At 36.6% G+C, this 19,748-nt stretch overlaps 1 protein-coding gene across 5 annotated transcripts in view; it reads left to right on the top strand.

The window, feature by feature from the left end:
* LOC145683980 (myosin-IIIb-like) overlaps positions 1–19,748 on the top strand; it is a 569,781-nt gene that overhangs the window by 361,064 nt on the left and 188,969 nt on the right. For all 5 annotated transcript variants that reach the window (XR_014131222.1, XM_081755734.1, XM_081755762.1 and 2 more), the window contains exon 2: positions 6,863–7,010. Coding sequence is in view for 4 of the 5 variants with exons in the window: in XM_081755734.1 (XP_081611860.1) it covers positions 6,878–7,010 (133 nt within the window). In the remaining variant the exon portion in view is untranslated. The remainder of the gene's footprint in view (positions 1–6,862; positions 7,011–19,748) is intronic.

Genomic DNA, 19,748 nt, shown 5'->3' with positions numbered 1-19,748 from the left:
ATATGAACTCAATGAAGCCAAAAAAACAACCGAGCATCGTCTGAGTCGGAACATCTGATTGGCTACTCTCGTTTCCGCCATGATTGTTGGCTCGAAACATTGCGATCTTAGTGGCTCGGAGTGGGCAGAGTAGCTGTGGCGAAGCTGTGACGTATGACTTCACGATTGTGTTGTATGGGCAGATCCTCTATTTTATAACATCCTTGGTTAACACTATTGAAGTTGGTGTCGCAAGGACCATACTCTCTGTAAAGACAAATCCTGATTTCACCTTTATGGTATTTCTTTAGATACTGAATGCGAGTCCCATGCAGACAGGTTTTTGTTTGAATTTTTAACAGGGAGAAGGTTCCATATCGCTAAAGACTCATACAAGCTATAACTTAGTATAATAATAATAATAATAATAATAATAATAATAATAATAATAATAATAATAATAATAATAATAATAATAATAATAATAATAATAATAATAATAATGCAGTATAAGATGATTACAAACTAAACCGGTTAAGGTCCTTATCGAAATGAAAAATATTATATGCGAATTTCCTATAGTCAAGCTGAGTTTTTAATTAAAAAAAAATAACTGTCGATTTCTTAAAATATCATTTTCGAGTACGAAGTAGTCTCGCAGCTGAACGGGATGGTAAATCCAAATTTAATTCAACAAAACTGAAAAAAAAAAAAAAAATACGATTGAGCCTACGTTACTGAATGCGTGCAGTTCTGTATTTTATAAACACATTCATTAAATGAAGGAAAATATATTTGGGCTTAAAAATATTTAAAAAAGTATGTAATTTGTGGAGTTGTATATTATTTTTTGGAAGATGGGCGATTAAGGAGAAATAGATTTAACAGACAGTCCACTCTAATATTTTCCGCTAAGTATTAAGCTACGCTTAAATACACACATAACAAGCTATTTTATTTGAATCAACTGTTGAATGAATAATGCATCATATTGGTTATTGTTGATGATTTGATTCACATACAATAAGGTAGTAAACAAAACAAAACCACTTAGTGTAACGGCCCATTTGTGAGCCCAAGTCTACTCCAGCGCCATCTGCTAGCGACCGGCTGAACCATGTCTAGAGTAGCGACGAGCACGTCCAGCCTAACAGGTTAGGGATGGCCATTTCCGGAAAAAGAGTTTTCCGGTGTCCGGAAATCACATTTTCCGTTTTCCGATTTTCCGGAAAATTTTCCGTTTTCCGATTTTCCGGAAAATTTTCCGTTTTCCGATTTTCCGGGAAATTTTCCGTTTCCGATTTTCCGGAAAATTTTCCGTTTCCGTTTTTCCGGAAAATTTTCCGCCTTCCGATTTTCGGGAAAATTTTCCGTTTTCCGTTTTCAATTTTCCGGTTTCCGGAAAAAATATTTTCCGTTTTTCCGGAAAATGTGGCCATCCCTATAACAGGTGCATCAGGAACTTTCTAGACATAGTGGTCTTGTTTTCACTTAGCTCCCCAGTTGCCTCACGACGCTGGGTGGACGCCGAAAATTGGAAAGCACCGGCCAGAAATTGAACCCAGGACCACGCAGACATGAGTCCAACCCTCAACCACTAAACTACGGTGTTCCCCACAATAAGTTAGTATTGAAATGAAATGCTTTAAGTTTTACATCCCACGGTTATGCTAGCTAGGCGAAAATAGACGGTGATGATGAGAATGAATGAAATGGTAGAATGAAGAAAGTGGGAGGAAATGGGAGAACCCCGAGAAACCCCACGCACGCGGTGTTTGTCCACTACAACGCCCACTTGGCTGGGATCGATCCAAGGACTCCATGCATTAGAGGTGGACGCTCTACCATCGTCATCACGCCCCCAGTAAAGTAGTATTAAAACAACATCAATAATAACTACTATTTCTACCGATCAGGGATGTACGCAGGGGATGGGTCCTCGGGGTACGGTTCCCCCCCAAAAAAAAATTTAGACTTTTCTGTAAATTTAGCCTAATTTTAGGAATTTTAGTATAAAATACCTTCATATTGAGTTTGGACACCTCCCGAAATAAGTTCCTGCGTACGCTACTGCTACCGATACTAATTACAATTAATAATAATAATAATAATTTAAGTGCTTAAATAATGCTTATACCTACCTTTTTACTTTATATTTCATAGTCATGACAAAAAAAAAAAAAAAACAATATATATATGGAAACAGAAGCAGAAGCTAATAGGATTATACACTGACAATGCACAATCGTATATTAAAGTACATTTCTTAATATATTAAAATAAAATATATTGTGGGAAATGCAAATATGTAAAAATAAATGTCTTATTATTATTATGTAAGGTGTACTATTGTGTGAAAAACAAATAAAAAATAAAACAAAAGCGGCAAACTGAATTTAGGTTTATAGCTTTAACCGGAACTAAACCTGTGATCCACAAAAATGTAAGTTAGGAGGGAAAACAAACACATGTAGTTGCGTTTGAAAGGAAGAGAATTTCGAAAATATGTCTATACAATACTAATAATAATAATAAAAGTAGAGTTATTGTCACAAAAAAAAATAAATAAATAAAAGAAAGATGTTTGTTTTTGTCTAATTTCCCGTGGTGACCAATTGTGAGATGGAGTTGACCAATGTTTATTATTGTTTTGTAGATCTCTATCTTCGTGGGTGTATGTAGCACCAAACCAAACAATAATGTTGCAAGTGTCCAAACAACATGACTTCTATGTACACGCAATTTCCGTCCTCCGTATGTACTGTACTGTACAGAGTATGTAAAGTATGAAATTCTGTGCGACATACGGGGAAGCAAGGTTTATGGTGACGATTCACAGCAAACTGGAGAAAGTGGATCACTCTCTCTTCCCAAACGTAATTTTTTTTTTGTTTGTTTTTCACAAAATCTCTCTCTCTCTCACACACACACATTCTCATATACATACGTGTCCATACGGAAAGAAACAAAGGCATGCTATATATAGTGAATCTCAAATGAAAATCTGTATTTCTGTGGACAGTTGAAATATAAATAATAAAAAAAATAAAGTTGAATAGCCACTAAACAAAAGCTTTCAAAAGGGTAAACAGACTAGAAATTTTTTTGATGAAAAAAACAACAACATGAAAGTGTGTGCAAATGTGCCGATTTCTCTGTAAATTTGGGGGAGGGGCATTCAGATGCAGAAGGCATATGTATGAGGATTTTAAGACAAATTGCATTCAAATCGTGCCAAAATTTTATATTCATAAATACAATGCGGGAGCCACATGAGCTTTGAGGGGCCCTCGACCCCCTCGGCACCCCCAGAATCGGCGCCCTTGAGTGTGTATAATATAAATGTTTCCCGATACAGTTATACAGGTATTTTACACTGAAAAAAATAAAACATGGCAAGAAAGTTTGGAAAGCAGATGAAATTAAATGCAATATTTTAGTTTAACGTCGCACGCCCGATTATGGGCTTTAGGCTAGGGAGACTATTATTATGGGAAGTGGGAATCGCTGTGACTCACTGGTAGAGCGTTGCTGCGTATTCAAGTTTTGTACGACCTCTGGTGCATGAGGTCCTTGGTTCGATCCCAGCTCGCGCCAAATGAGCTTTGTGGTGAATCAACACCGTGTGCGTGGGTTCTCTCGGAGTTCTCCCGTTTCCTCCCCTTTCTTCATTCATCATCATTGTCTCTTTCAGGTTAGCCGGCGTAAATGTGGGACGTAAAACTCAAATATTTCATTTTCATAAGGATTACGGGAAGTGAATGATGATTGAAATAATTGGTGGAATGAGAATGTGGGAGAAAACGGGAGTACTTCGTGAAAACTCAGGAACAGTGTTGTCCACCACAACGTTTCTTGGTCAGGGATCGAACCTTGGACCAACCGCAACATAGGTACGCGCTCCACCACTGAGTCACGGTGTCTTCAAATTTAAGACAAAATTGGCTCACACAATCCGGTTTCTGAAGGGGAAAAAGTATGTGTAGGTTATATTCAATTTTATTGTCGATTGCACATCTAGTGTCTTGAGAACTCGGAGACGCATTTCTGTCTAGAAATAACGTATCTATTTTAGATATTTTGACTAAATTTTTAACGATACTGTTTGTGGAAACGCTACATCGAATTTTTAGTCACGCTACGCCATTGTTTAAGAAACGGTAATTCCATAATTTTAAGGAGTTTCACCAAAACTCCTTTGTCTCTTTACCCTATCTGTTCGTGTGTCCATCCGTCCGGGAGACAACTCTTTACCCTGTCTTTCCATGTGTCCGTCCTTCCGGGAGACAAAAATGTCTGTCCATGTGTCCGTCCGTCGGGAGACAAAAATGTATGTCCATGTGTCCGTCCGTTCTGGGAGACAAAAATGTCTGTCCATGTGTCCGTCCGTTCGGGAGACAAAAATGTCTGTCCATGTGTCCGTCTTTCCGAGAGACAAAAATGTTTGTCCATGTGTCCGTCCGTTCGGGAGACAAAAATGTCTTTCCATGTGTCCGTCCGTTCGGGAGACAAAAATGTCTGTCCATGTGTCCGTCCTTCCGAGAGACAAAAATGATTGTCCATGTGTCCGTCCGTCGGAAGACAAAAATGTCTGTCCATGTGTCCGTCCTTCCGAGAGACAAAAATGTTTGTCCATGTGTCCGTCCGTTCGGGAGACAAAAATGTTTGTCCATGTGTCAGTCCTTCCGAGAGACAAAAATGTTTGTCCATATGTCTGTCCATCCGGGAGACAAAAATGTCTGGCCATGTGTCCGTCCGTCGGAAGACAAAAAATGTATATCCATGTGTTCGTTGGTTCGGGAGATAAAAATGTCTGTCTGTCCGGCCGGGAGATACAAAAATTACAAGAACTGCTTGATGGATCACCATCAATTTTGGCCAGGATGGTGACGGTCAAAAGTTGGTTGATTTCTACCATTTTTGGTTTGAATATTAGAAACTATTTCCCTTTTAACGTTGATCACTGTTGAGCAAAAACGGTAATAGATAGCGAGAAGCGATTTCCAGCAATCGATTAAACGTGTCAAGAATGTTTCATTTCCGCTTTAATCTCTCTACTAAAACTGGAAATGGTGGGAGCCTATCACTTCCGGTTTCATTATTGTGAGGAAATATCACATTATTGGAACTAAACTCTTTCACGTGAAGAATAGGTGATAGCTGCTCCTTGTTTTCTCCCTGCATGTCCCGTACCATTTCGAATAGAAAGAAATAGACAAAGACAGAAATAATGATCAACTATCACATTTTCTTCCCAATCTCTTCTTATAGCTTAGACCTTTCTTATTATGCAGTTAAGAAAGACTAGTGACTGACATTTCTTGAATTAAAAGTGCAATTCGTATATAAAGAATGCCACCTTTTACGTGTGGTGGTTTGTGTCATAAATGTCATCGTCCGAAGGATCTTGTGGAAAACACCCCCGATAAATATATCACCAACCAGAACCCTCATTTAAGACAATTGACAGTTGCTTGTCGACTCCACGTGGAATCTTAGTTGCCACAGTTCCAAATGCTGTCGTTAAGTTAGTGCTCGATTCTCTGTTCCCAAGACCAGCTTCCTTGTGCTTACATTACCTGACATCAGTGGCGTATTTACGGTTTTCTTTCAGGGGGGGCTTTGCCTGAAAATGTGAAAATTCTGCAAGATATTTCATATATTTTACTATAGTAAGTAAGATTTCGGGGGGGGGCTTAAGCCCGGAAGCCCCCCCTAAATACGCCACTGCCTGACATGTTTCATATTAGCCATAGTATTGGGAAGAAAGAACAGACATAGTTGATGTTAAGATGTGGCAACCCCATAAATGTGGTCAAAAGAGGGATGGAAGGAGCAAGGGATTCTGTTGTAAAAATCAGCACAAGAACTTCAAAGGAGTTTTCCGAACTGCACTTCTGTTGAGTAGAACGCACTATTATAAGCAAAATGAAGGAAAGTCAATCACTGAAGTATGCTTTCATGTTGTTTCTAGACGACCAAGAACAATCACTGCGCACACGGTGGTGGGTGAATGTTGAATCTTCTGTCAAGTATTCTAGCAGAAATCGTACATTACAAATAAGTCTCTCAAATTATTACAATTATGGAGTTATCTTTGTTAAATATTCTTATTTTGTCGGCATATCTACTAATTCTATTATTGCAGTGCCATTGATTACAGCACTTCCAAGGCATATGTTATGTCCAGGTGTCAGACGCTCTCGTTACACTCGGCTTGATACGCTATGGTCAATTTATAACGTAATAACAGATATGAGCAAATATACATGGTTTCATTAACCCTTTAGAGACGAGCGTGTTATATAAACACACAGCCGATCGTTCCGTTGAGAACATATGTGGCATATAAACACAACATCTGGATGGAGAGGTTGGGTGTTGTGCATTAAGCTTCATTTGCGTATAACCGAATCATAAACTTCGGATTGCTATAAGGGCGTTCTTTTTTGTTTTTTTGTTTCTTGATAGAAAGACTAATAACCGTACGTAAAGGAATCTCTTAGAGACAAGTGTGGTATATGAACACACTGCAAATCGTTCCGATAAGGACAGATGTGGTATATAAATAAAATCTGGACGAATGTGGTTTATAAGCATTATTTCCGTTTAATTAGTCAAATACGCTATTATATGAATTACAATATAACTAACATTCAATTTGAAAATTTCTTTTTTCTTTTTTTGTTTCTAACAAATACTGATTTTAAATAGCCGTCCGTACTTGGTTAATCTACGAATCTAACACGGAGCCAAATTAGGAAAATGGCCATTTTGCCTTGTTTTGCTATATAAATGCATACGTAGTACTATATAATACTATACATTAACCTTCCAATTTGTTTATGTGTGTAATCATGTGTGTCTCTCTTTTCTCTTGAAGGTGGCATAACAGATAATGGCGTATCACGGCTTAAGCCAACATGTGAACTTTGAACAACTCCCGGACCCTGCAGATCGATTCCAGCTTGAGGATCTGATTGGTGAAGGTACTTACGGTGAAGTCTACTGTGCGAGAGATCGCCATTCAGGTTAGTGTGTTTAGATGTAATTAAGATTTCTCTCCTACTGTCGCTATACTTTTTTTTTTTTTTTTTAATTGTAGCTCTTGCCTCATGCAGTTAACATTTCTGGTATGCATGCAGCAGTGTAATTGGGCGAATACAGGATAATGCAGCATATACCCACTTAATATTTTCATGGGGCCGCGGTGGCTCAGTGGTAGAGCGTTCACCTCTGGTGCTTGGGGTCCCGGGTTCGATCCCAGCCCCCGCCAAGTGAACTTTGTGGTGGGCAAACACCGTGTGCGTGGGTTTTCTCGGGGTTCTCCCGTTTCCTCCCACTTTCTTCATTCCACCATTTCATTCATCACTCATCATCACCGTCTCCTTTAGCCTAACCGGCATAACCGTGGGACGTAAAACTCAAAGATTTCATTTCATTTCATTTTTAATATTTTCATAATCCGACGTAATGCTTGTGTGTGTGTGTTTTTTTTAAAAAAAAAAAGTGAATGGTTTTTGTAGTTAATATATAAAAGTTAATGAAAACAGGTTTTGAATTATTAAAACAAGTGTTATTCTTGTTTAGTTTGAACTGAATACATATCAACACAGTAATAGCATAGAATATACAAATATTAAATTCCAAGATTTAAAAAAAAAAAAAAAAAAAAAAAAAAAAACTCTTCTCCCAGAGGGCTGGAGATAGTTCCAGTTGAATAATCCTAGACGATGTTTTACTTTACCGGTAATTTTCAAGTTCAATACTCTATCTGGAGTCCCTCAAGGATCTAATCTAGGTCCCCTTTTGTTTCTTCTTGTTATTAATGATATTCCTCTGTATTATACTTAAGTTCTTTTTGTGGACAATCTCAAATTATAGCTACTCCAAAGAAAGTTCAGTTGATGACTGTGTGAAACTTCAATAGAATCTACAACGAGTTCAAATATGGTGTGATAAGAATAAATTAGTCCTGAATGTGTGCAAATGTAAATCTGTATCTTTCACGAAGAAAGAAAATTCAATTAACTTTACCTATACAATAAGCGGCACTTCCTTGTCTACCCCAAACACTATCAAAGACCTAGGAGTTATATTTGATAAACTAACCTTTGCTCAACGCGTTGACGCAACAACGAGTAGTAGTTGCATATACAAACCTAGGTTTAATTTATAGGATAAGGCAGGGTTTCTACAAAGAATTAACATTTGTAAGGTTATATTTTTCGTATGTAAGATCAAAATTAGAATACTGTTGTAGCCCTACTGTTTGGACACCAAATGCCACCAAATATTCTGATGTAATAGGAAATATACATTTTATTATTATTATTATTATTATTATTATTATTATTATTATTATTATTATTATTATTATTATTATTATTATTATTATTATTATTATTTTAATGCTTGCCTATAAGAAAACCGGTTTCTATCCAAAGTATGTCCCTTATGAAGACTTAGTAACGAATTTTAACTTAGTAACGAATTTTAGAAACAAGAAGATGGGTTTTTGATTTGTTGTTCTTACATAAATTATTAAACGGTAAAATTGACTGTCACGAATTAGTTTCAGAAGTATTATTACGTGTCCCAACAGGTAAGACTAGAACAAGAAACACTGGGACATTCTATTGCTAAAAAAAGAAAAAAACTAACATGTATTACATGTCTCCTCTGTGGAAAATGTGTGCTTCATGTAACGAAATGATTAGGTTTCATGTAGTAGATGTATTTAGTATGTCCGATAACAAGTCAAAAGAATTGTTAGGCAATAGGAATGCGCACGAGACGAGTTGAGACAGGATTTTTCTGACAAAATTCGAGTCGAGACACGGCTCTTCCGATAGAGAAATATACATTTTTCGAGTCGAGACAACTTTTACAGCACATTTTCGAGACGAGACAGTCACAAATCTTGTGTCGTGCGCATCCCTATCAGGCAATAACTTCTGCATAATTAAACGACGTATATTTGTGTATGGATAATAATGTATGTATAATAGTGTAGTATGTAGTTAGAAAATTATGTAGTACACAAGACACTATAGCTGGGCATTATCCCTGTTGTATTGTCCTTATGAAATAAATAAAGTTACTTAGCCGTGGCCTGATATTAAAATATCTGAATTAACATTATTAAAATAATAATAATAATAATTTACCAACATAATCTGAATTCTTTGAATTTTGTTTATATGTCGTTCCGGCGTCCCCACAGGTCGCCCCACCCACATGACGGCACTGATGTGCGTGTGTGTGTCTGATAAAAGAGCATAATGTGCACCCGTTGTTGGCAGGGTAATATTTGTTCTTTTTTTGTTTAAAAAGGGAAGGAAAAGTGAAAAAAATGAAGCAAAAAGCAAACGAATAAACGCCCACTTGGCTGGGATCGAACCTAGGACTCCATGCATCAGAGATGGACGCTCTATCATCGCCATCACGCCCCCAGTAAAGTAGTATTAAAACAACATCAATAATAACTACTATTTCTACCGATCAGGGATGTACGCAGTGGGTGGGTCCTGGAGGTACGGACCCCCCCAAAATTTAGACTTTTCTGTAAATTTAGCCTAATTTTAGGAATTTTAATATAAAATACCTTCATATTGAGTTTGGACATCTCCCGAAATAAGTTCCTGCGTACGCTACTGCTACCGATACTAACTACAATTAATAATAATAATAATAATAATAATAATAATAATAATAATAATAATAATAATAATAATAATAATAATAATAATAATAATAATAATAATAATAATAACAAAAAAATGAATAAGACAAACGTGGTTGGGATTCCTTTTGTACAGCTAAATTAATGTTATCATATAACTCTCATAATGTGATATCCCACCCAACCCAACAAAACAGGGAAAATTTCATAAGAAAATGGAAAATTTTGTGTCAGTTGAGGGAAATTTTCTTGAGGAAACCTACGAACACTGATTTGGGGTATATATACCTTCAATTTACAAAGAATGAGCATACATAGGAGTGGGTATAGGGTATTTTTTTAAAAAAAATATCAACGGATATCTACCAAAAATTGTTAGCATTACATGGCGGTTTGCATGGGTTCTTCATTTGATTCTTAGAGCCGGTTCAGTATCGTGAAGTAATTGAAGAACTATAGACACTCCTAGATTCAATGTAAATAGATTGTTCCAGGGCTCGTTGCATAAGTCGGATTTTTAACTATGACCGAAGATTTGTCATAAACACGTACGTATGAAAAATATATATATATATATATATATATATATATATATATATATATATATATAAAACGTGAAAATACTGTTTAATAATATTTCAATGAAAAAATTCAATTACCTATTATGCTTTATAAATAGAGTACAAAACCATATAGTCTTACAACGCCAATGGTTTAAAAAATAACTACAGTAATTAATAACACTTCATAATAACTATAGTGTTATTAATTACTGTATTAACTAAATACAGTAATTAATAACATTTCAACAATAGTTAATTGCCTATGTAGCTCATGCTTGACTTCTTAAGTGGTTATCAAAATAGAACTGAAAAAGCTACTACTTCTTAGTTAAGATGTAAAATAAATTTTACTTATATCGGAAATTTCTTAGATGAGTATGAATTTATGTACCTCGGAGACTAACTATATTTGAATTAAGAGATAGCAAAATCTACTGTATAAATCTAGGAAACATCGAAAATAAAATGAAATGAAATCTTTAAGTTTTACGTCCCACTTTTATGCCGGTTAGGCTAAAGGAGACGGTGATGATGAGAGATGAGTGAAATGGTGGAATGAAGAAAGTGAGAGGAAACGGGAGAACCCCGAGTAAATCCTTAAGCACGGTGTTTGTCCACCACAAAGTCCACACGGCGCGAGCTGGGATCGAACCAAGGATCCCAAGCACCGGAGATGAACGCTCTACCACTGAGCCACCGCGCCCCCAGGAAACATCGACGTGGGATATTTGATTATATAAATAATTTTTTCAGTCAATAAATAATAGCAACAGTTAATCTTTTTTTTTCACCCACGAAGTTTGAGAACGAAATTCGAACCCAATGCATTGAAGATAATAATTGCCCCTGTTGAACCCCTCTTTCAGAGAATCTAATTTACTTCGTATATGGACAACATGGTTATATTTAAAAAACAAAGCGCATCAAAACAGTTCTGAAACACGAATATCCATATACCATATATTATTTTTCTGTTGTGTCTGTGCTCAAGATATTATGCAACCCGAAAGAAAACTATGAATAGCAGGTAGCATAATACCACAGGTGTATATTAATGATTTTTTTAAAATTAAATTTTAAAGTTTGAACATTTACACCAAATCTAAGCGTGAAACTAAACCAACTCTCTTCCATATTTGTAATCTAAGAGGTCTACTGGAACCAGTACAAGCATACAGTATGTAACCTGGCGGCCCATATTTAGGTAAGTGCTATTCTGTTCCCGAGCACAGGGCGGCGGAATTTAGGGGGCGGCAAAATTTTGGAATTAGTTTTAAGATTCACAATAAAGTAATATTTAAAACTAGTAACGCACAGAGTCCTGTGAAAATATGTTAATTGTTTAATTCTCTCTAATTACAGTAGTTACTAATTAGCTAACTTATCTGATTATTTTTAAAAAGTCATCCTCTCCAACCCCCATCCCAAGGGGTGAAGATGAACTTGAATATCATGAAAACTGATACCGTTTAACTTAGCGACCTCGAAAACTATGAATTCAACACTAATATCTGTCGTTTTCGATTACTTTCAAAATCTTGCCCCATACCCTGGGGAGTGGAGAATGAGCTTGAAGTTGATTAAAACTGTCACTATTCATTTTAGCGGCTCCAAAAACTATGAATTCAACTCTAATATTGGTCGTTTTCGGGAAGGGGTGGCAAATTATTGAGAGCACAGGGGCGCACAACATATAAATACACATATGTAACTCACAAGTATTTTTCAGTTTAACGTCCCACTCTTTAGGCTAAGTGAAATGATTAAGGCAAGTGAATGATGATAGAAAAATTGGTAGAATGTACAGACACAATGTTGTCGACCACAAGCTTACATGGCCGGAGAACGAACCAGGGACCCACACGTACAAGAGATATACGCTTTACTACTAAGCCACCATATCCCCTGTAACTCACAAGTAAAATATTAAGAGTTAAGAGAGCCATTATCTCTTTATCGAAATCAGTCTTATAATGAAAAACCCTAAGAGATAACGAGAAACTTACTTTTTAATATGAATTCAGTCTCTCCAGGCTAAGGTGAGTAAATCCATTAGTGTCTTTACGGCAGCTTTAATTGTAATGGTAGTTACGTATCCCATTTTTACGGTAACGATATCTTTAACGGTAGTTAAGCATATCACATTTTTACGGTAACGTTAACTTTACGGTAGTTACTATTATCCCATTTTTACGGTAACAGTAACTTTAACGGTAGTTGCTACGAGGGTCATTTAACTCGAAGTAGCAACATAGTTGTGAAATGGAATGTAGTGAATCACTCACCTCAAGAAGCTTAGAGTCCTTCGATGTAGTCTCCGCCAGCCAGTTGAACCCTTCCAACAGATGTCTGGTAACCGTTGAATACCTGTCAAAGTTCCACTTTGTAAGAGGGTGTTGATAGTGCGCCCTAAGACACGAACAATGCTGGTAATGTCTCTGAAACGTTTGCCCCTAAGAGGTTCTTTCATTTTTGGGAAAAGATCAAAATCACAGGGGTTCATATCCAGGGAGTATGGCGGGTGCTCTAGTACCTCCCAACCCCATCGTCGTAACAGAGTCTGTACTGGATTGGCTGTATGGCATCTGGCATTGTCGTGTAGGAGAATTGGTCCAGACTCCAGGAGGCGTGGACGTTTGCGCCGCAATGCTGGTTGCAAATGGTGACTGAAGTATGAAGTATAGTATGCAGCATTGACGGTAACGCCCGGTGGAACTTGATGTGACAGGATACTGCCTTCGTGATCTTATGACATTATCATCATCACCTTCACGTTTGCTGGCTCTTGCCTAAGCTTTTTCGGTCGTGGAGATTCTGAGTGGCGCCATTCACTCGACTGACATTTCAATTCAGACTCATAGGATCTTCCCCACATTTCGTCACTTGCAATAATGCGGTGCAAGAAGTCATCACCTAACTTATTATAACGTTGAAGGTGTAGGCGCGCACATTCTCACATATACCACTTTTGAACTTCGGTAAGAGCATGGGGTACCCATCTGGCTGCAGTTTTCCGCATGCTAAGATCGTGTGCATGCGGAATACTGATCCGGAAGAAATGTTCAGCTCCTGCGCTAATTCACTAGAAGTCCAGCGCCGATCACCGTCAAGCAGTGTCGGTAGTCTTGCAAGATGAATTTCGTCCGTAGCCGTTCGCATGTGCCCTCCGCCGTGCATTTTGTCTGTTGACTTTCGTCCCGCCTGAAATGCTGCAACCCATCTCGCCATTGTCCGATACGGTAGAGCAGCTTCACCACAGGCCTCTACTAATCCTCTATGAATCGTCCTAACATTTCGCCCTCGTGCCACCTGGAATTTCATAAACACATGCTGTTCTGCACGCTTGAACATCGCGTTAGGACGGTATTTCACACAACAATCACTTGAACAATGTCTACTCGCCACACACACCGTAATATGGGACCGCAGCAGCGTTGAACTGACTCATACACATCCACGGAACACATCACGTTCGTCATTTGTCTCCTGCCCACACGACACTCCAATCGCAGCAATGTTTCCAGTTCTTGTTAAATGACCCTCTTAGTATCCCATTTTTACGGTAAAGGTAACTTTATCGTTAGATACACATATACCCCATTTAACGGTAATAGTAGTTACGCGTATCACATGTTTTACAATTTTTTTTAAATAATTGTAGAGTACCAAGGAGTTATACATTGCATCGTAAGCTGGCAGCAGCCATCCTTGTAGCGGTTTTAATCTACCTGAAGAAATTAAAACTTCGCGTGATCCTGTTTACTGTTCTTTAGCAAGTTTTTCTTACTTGTTGTTGAAACCGAAAATTGTCGATCCATTAGTTCCGGCTTTTGTTATTGATTTTTTATACACAAGGAAGTCTGACGTACTCTTAGAATATAAGAGGAAACCCATGTGTTCATCTCTTTTTTTCCTAGTTTATTTGATCCATGGTCAATTTAAAGATGAATTTTGGAGACCCACTATTTTCACGTGCGTAAAGAGTATACGTCTCACTCTTAGAAAAAAGATTAGCACTAATCTACTAGTGAACACTGTATTTTGCTCCAGTATATATTTTGCTACAGAGTCAATATATAAATAAATGAGTAAGTATTTTTTGTATCAAAAGAAAAACTGTCAGTTATGGAAATGCGACACAGGACCGAAACGGCATACGATCAAAATTACAACTCAAAAACCTGTTTTGGTCGTATACTGTATTGGTCCTACGCCGTTTCGGTCCCATGCCGTTTCGGTTGTACGCACATAACCCGGGCAATGAATACATGCTTTTTAGGGCCATAATACTTCGTTTCTTGTCGACTATCTCGAAAATTACGCATGAAAATATGTTCATAAGTATTATGGAACTTGATGTCATTTAATATCTACTTATATATATAACATATTTTGACAAACAGAAATTTAAATTTAAAGGTCAATGACAATTTTATGCTATATCTTACTAACAATAACTATGTAGTGTCATCTTGCTAAAGTCAAAATGAAAAAATGAGAGTGTATTTCAGGTATCAGTTTCACGTGGCATGGTTCTTGTAAAGCATCAATATTTTTAGGTTTACAAATAAAGTGGTTATCTCCATTTTCTCAAAAACTACGCATGTTTTTTTTTTTTTAATACTTATGCATATTATTCTGTTCAGCTGAATATGTTCTATTGTTTGGTATATGTTTTCTAATATTGTAAAATTTCGAGGATCATACCAAGACTTTTTTTTGGGGGGGGGGGGGCGGGAGACGTCTATTTTATTTCTTGCTTTGACAAATCTCAAGCAAATGTGATAGGGAACCTAAGCTGGCCATCCATCACGTCCATGGCAATTATGGTCTAAATCTATCAAATTGTTCATAAGAAAGAAGAAAAACGTTTCAGAGAAATAAAAGTGACGCGCAGACGAAATGTTAGAAGATTACAAAGACCACTATTAATGTTGAAGTCTGAATTAGTGAATAGAGTACCATATTCTTTGTCTTTGATATTATCTGAAGGACAAAGTGTATGCGGGCAAACCGCAAACAGCAGCCCAAGAAATAGGGGCACTCAGACCAGAAATGTTGATCCTTGTCATGAACCATGTGCTGCACAGGGCCCATATTTGTGAGACCCATAATGGCGGACACTTACCTGAGATTATATTCCACATATAAGTGTAAATGATCTCCAATGTTGGTGTTTAAGTCTGCGAAATACAAATGGAAACTAGTGATAAATAAAATAAATTCATATTAGTTATAAACCTCTTCGTGACTTTTTGCCCACCTTAATATAAATTTTCAACACATTATAACAAATATATACAAATTGTGTTGTTAGATTTTATATGATATGCTATAATAATTGTGATGTGATGCTAAATAACGAGCGTAGAAAAAGATAGCCTTTGGGAGGGGGGAAGACGATCGTCTCCACCATCTTCCCCTTGAATCCGCCACTGGTTGATAGTAGTAGCTTCTTGGCATTTTGAAGATACCACTGGCTTACTTTCTACTTTTTTTTTAAAAAAAATATTTTTCTTTCTGTCGTCCCTTTTTTTTTTTAACATCAGTATATCATGGTCGATCGGAACTGCGATACGATCGAGATGGTGTTAACAGACGAAGGCTAAGATGCTAAAACTAAATTATTCTTAAACGTAAGCTTTTTATATTGTTGGGTTGCTTCAGCGACGTACGCAGGAGGTGGGTCCTAGGAGTCCAGATCCCAAACTCCCGAAATGTCAGTTTTATTGCAAGTTTAGTCTAATTTCTGGAGAGATTTTACAAATTTCAATACAATTTATTTTCACGCTGGAAAGCTTTGGACCTCTTCCGAAATAAATTCCTGAGCACATGCCTCAGTTGCATTGTTAACAGTGTGAGAAATCAGTTTCTATATTATTATTATTATTATTATTATTATTATTATTATTATTATTATTATTATTATTATTATTATTATTATTATTATTATTATTATTATTTGCAGTAACTAACAAAACATTTAAAATGTTCGAAAAAAGGAAGAAATCGTTTTACGGAAAAATAGAAAACTTAAGGGAAAAGCGTAAGATCTGGCAACCCTGGCTCACACCCACTTTTTTAAAACTATAGTGTATGACTTAGAAAGAAAAATATATTTTTAAAAAAGTAGAAAGTAAGCCAGTAGTATCTTCAAAATGCCAATAAATAAACTAAAAAGTATTTCCAATACTTTTCATATTGATCAGAAATTTGGGTATGCAGGTTATGACGTTATAGTTCTTGGGCACCGAAATTTGTAGGCTACACTATATGAAAGGCCTTAAAATTATTATTAGTTCATAGAATAGCGTTCTGTAGATACTATCTGACCTACTTCCTACTGTTTGGATTTTCTTCATTCTTTTTAAATTACTCACTAAAATTCCAAAAAGCGAGAGCAAGCTTAGTGAAGACTGTTCAGTATGTTAATGAAAGGAGGAAACAATCGATTTAAACTTATTTTTACTTAACAAATCCTCGGTAGGTGCGAATTCAATAATACACAAAGAGTGAAATAGTGAACGACTGGACCGAGATTTGAATACGGAATCTTCAGCGTACCGTGCCGATGCGTTAACCACTATACTAGCCAGTCCGCTCCGAAAAATGAGAGAGTGTGTGTCTGTTCTAAGAGCAGACTGGGTAGCGTAGTGGTTAACGGGTAACGCATCGGCACGGTATACCGAAGATCCAGAGCCGGATCTCGATCCAGTCACTCACTTTATCACTCGTTGTGTAATATTGAACCCTTACGAGTCTTCATCCTGGCGAAATTAAAATACCGCTAATTTTACAGTAATTATGTGATATCTTCAAATAGATAAAAGATAATTTAAATATGGAACAAGAGCACCCTAGACAATATTATTTTGCATGAGGTACCGTTATCACAAGTCACCTAGTGGCTTTCCGTTTTCAGCTGTTTAGAAACGCGAAAATAAATGCCGATTTTCAAAATGGTTTGAAATCGAAAGAAGATAAGTGAGTAGTGATGACGGTTTCTCATGTAAAATAATATTGTCTAGGGTGCTCTTGTTCTAGATTTTTCTATTATCTTTTATCTTAATAAACAAACTCCATGGCTTTGGATAAGTAGAGTAACAAATAAAAACACAGTTCTGACCAGAGCAGAATGAAATATATTAAAAACTATACTTACAATGTGTTACAGTTTCAAGGACCTAACGTCCTCTTCATCAGACACAAACACTCTGAGGACGTGTTTGTGTCAAGGACCTAACGTCCTCAGAGTGTTTGTGTCTGATGAAGAGGACGTTAGGTCCTTGAAACTGTAACACACTGTAAGTATAGTTTTTAATATATTTCATTCTGCTCTGGTCAGAACTGTGTTTTATTTGTAATCTTTTATCTATTTGAAGATATCACATAATTACTGTAAAATTAGCAGTATTTTAATTTCGCCGGGACGAAAACTCTTAAGTAAAGTTTATTTCTTTATTGAGAAATATAATTGATATCCCATCTCTTGCGTTGCAACTATATCATCGTAATGTATCTGAAAACGGAATAATCAAGACACTGACGATGCTAACTTCAATTTCTTTTGTGGTGGTGCAAGTCGAGACGCATTTTTTTTTTAGTAACTTTTGTATACCGAAAATATTCGTTTTCAAATACTTGACCTACTTTACAATACAACATGTCCATAGGGCAATCGGGAGGGGAGTCAGACGTCCCGTTCTATTGTCGTCACTGAATCTTGGAAGCTTATTAATTACAACAGGGTGTCTATCGGTCACGAAAGTCACGAAATCAGAAAACGGTCATGAAAGTCACGAAAAAGTCACGAAATTTAGCTTTTGGGTCACGATTTTTTTTAACTGCAAATGTAAGTACAGATTGGAAAATTTTGTTCTGTAAAACGTCAAACTTCACCACCAAAAATGTTTATGGTCAACTTTAGACGCTATCAAATCGCAAGCAAAGTACGTTTCTATCTCATGGATGAAAATTCGACCTAATTCGCATCCTAATTCGCTCTTGAAAATGTTAGGAAATTTTATGATTGGGTAAAGAAAAGGTCACGAAAAAGTCACGAAATTTCATTTTGGAATTTTTGTAGACACCTTGTACAGCAGGGGACACTTCTAAATGGTACAGCCATATGGAGATTTACGGCTAAGGTGTACCATTTAGAAGTGTCCCCCGCTGTACAAGAACGAAGTTTGTAATGTCTTAAAAAATGGGAAAAGGAAGACGTTATGAATTTATACTGTATTTAGAGTAGCTAAAAATTCATAGTACAAGATAAAATGAAAAATTTCAGTTTAAGGTCTTACGATTATGCCGGTTAGGCTAAGGGAGACGGTGATTAAGGCAAGTGAATGATGATGGAAGAATTGGCGGAATGAAAGTGTGGGAGGAACCGGGAGTATCCAGAGAAAACTCACGTTCACGATATTGTTCACTACAAACTTACTTGGCCGGAGATATTTAGTGTCTCACTTGAACCGTTCTTCCTAACTTATATACAGTTTATATCACAATTATTATTAGAAATATTGTACTTTTTTTTACTATATTTTGAATAAATTTGATTTAAATATTTTCTTTTAAGTTCCATTTAAATCAATAAACTCTGAATATTCATCTGCAAATAAGCAAGTAAGTTCATTATTTGACATCTTCATTTGGAACTGGTATTATAATGTCCTAGGAAACATTTAAGTGGGTAATTTCTTATTTAGATTATTGTGTCATTGGAGTGGAAAGAAAGGAACATAAAAGTGTCTCGTGTGTAGTACTTAAGAGATTTGGAAGAAAGGAAGTCCAAATCCACCACTTTACTTATCTATTTTTCTGACAGCTTACTCATACTGTGAAGAGAGATGTATGCAGGGGGAAGTTGGTAATCCTTAACAGTCTTTTATTAAATAATGTTATACCACTTTAGAAGACAGGTTAAATATTGGCTGTCTTGATTTTTATCAAAGCAACAATTCGTATTGTGTCAAGATTGATTTTGTCTCACCAGGGGGCTCTGGTATTAGGAAATTACTTGAAGGAAACAAATGAGAAACGATTAATGTCAGAGGATGAGAGACCTACAGACTGGTTTTGTCAACGTCTTGTCTCGAGGAGGCCTCCAAACTACTTTTAATTTGAGCTTGACAGCAGAAGTGTTAGCTTCTCATTAAGACTTATGGAAGCTTGTAAAAATGACGCATGTGACATGAGGGAGCTAACTAACTGCGGGATATTGCCCCTCCTGACTTCACATCCGGCTATGTATGTAGATGGAGGAGGGAGGTTTGAAGACTGCAAAACATGCGGGACACACATGTGTTCTTTCTTTCCCAGTTGACGTATTGTCTCACTCAAGACTTTTAAAAGATTATAAGCTTAATCATGTCCGGATCACAGAAAAGAAAGAAGAAAATGGCAGACATACTTGTTGGTGTCTGCAGAAACTTAAAAAAGAGAAAAGAAAGAAAAAGAAAGAAAGAAATGTAGGCTATTAATATTGTGGATTACTTTGTTCAAAAAGTAGTTTATTT

This window comes from Thermobia domestica, chromosome 1 (assembly GCF_964235325.1).
Source record: "Thermobia domestica chromosome 1, izTheDome1.hap1.1, whole genome shotgun sequence".
In the NCBI taxonomy this organism is placed as follows: domain Eukaryota; kingdom Metazoa; phylum Arthropoda; class Insecta; order Zygentoma; family Lepismatidae; genus Thermobia; species Thermobia domestica.
Note: the sequence above shows the minus strand (reverse complement) of the source record. Positions and strands in the feature narration are given on the sequence as shown.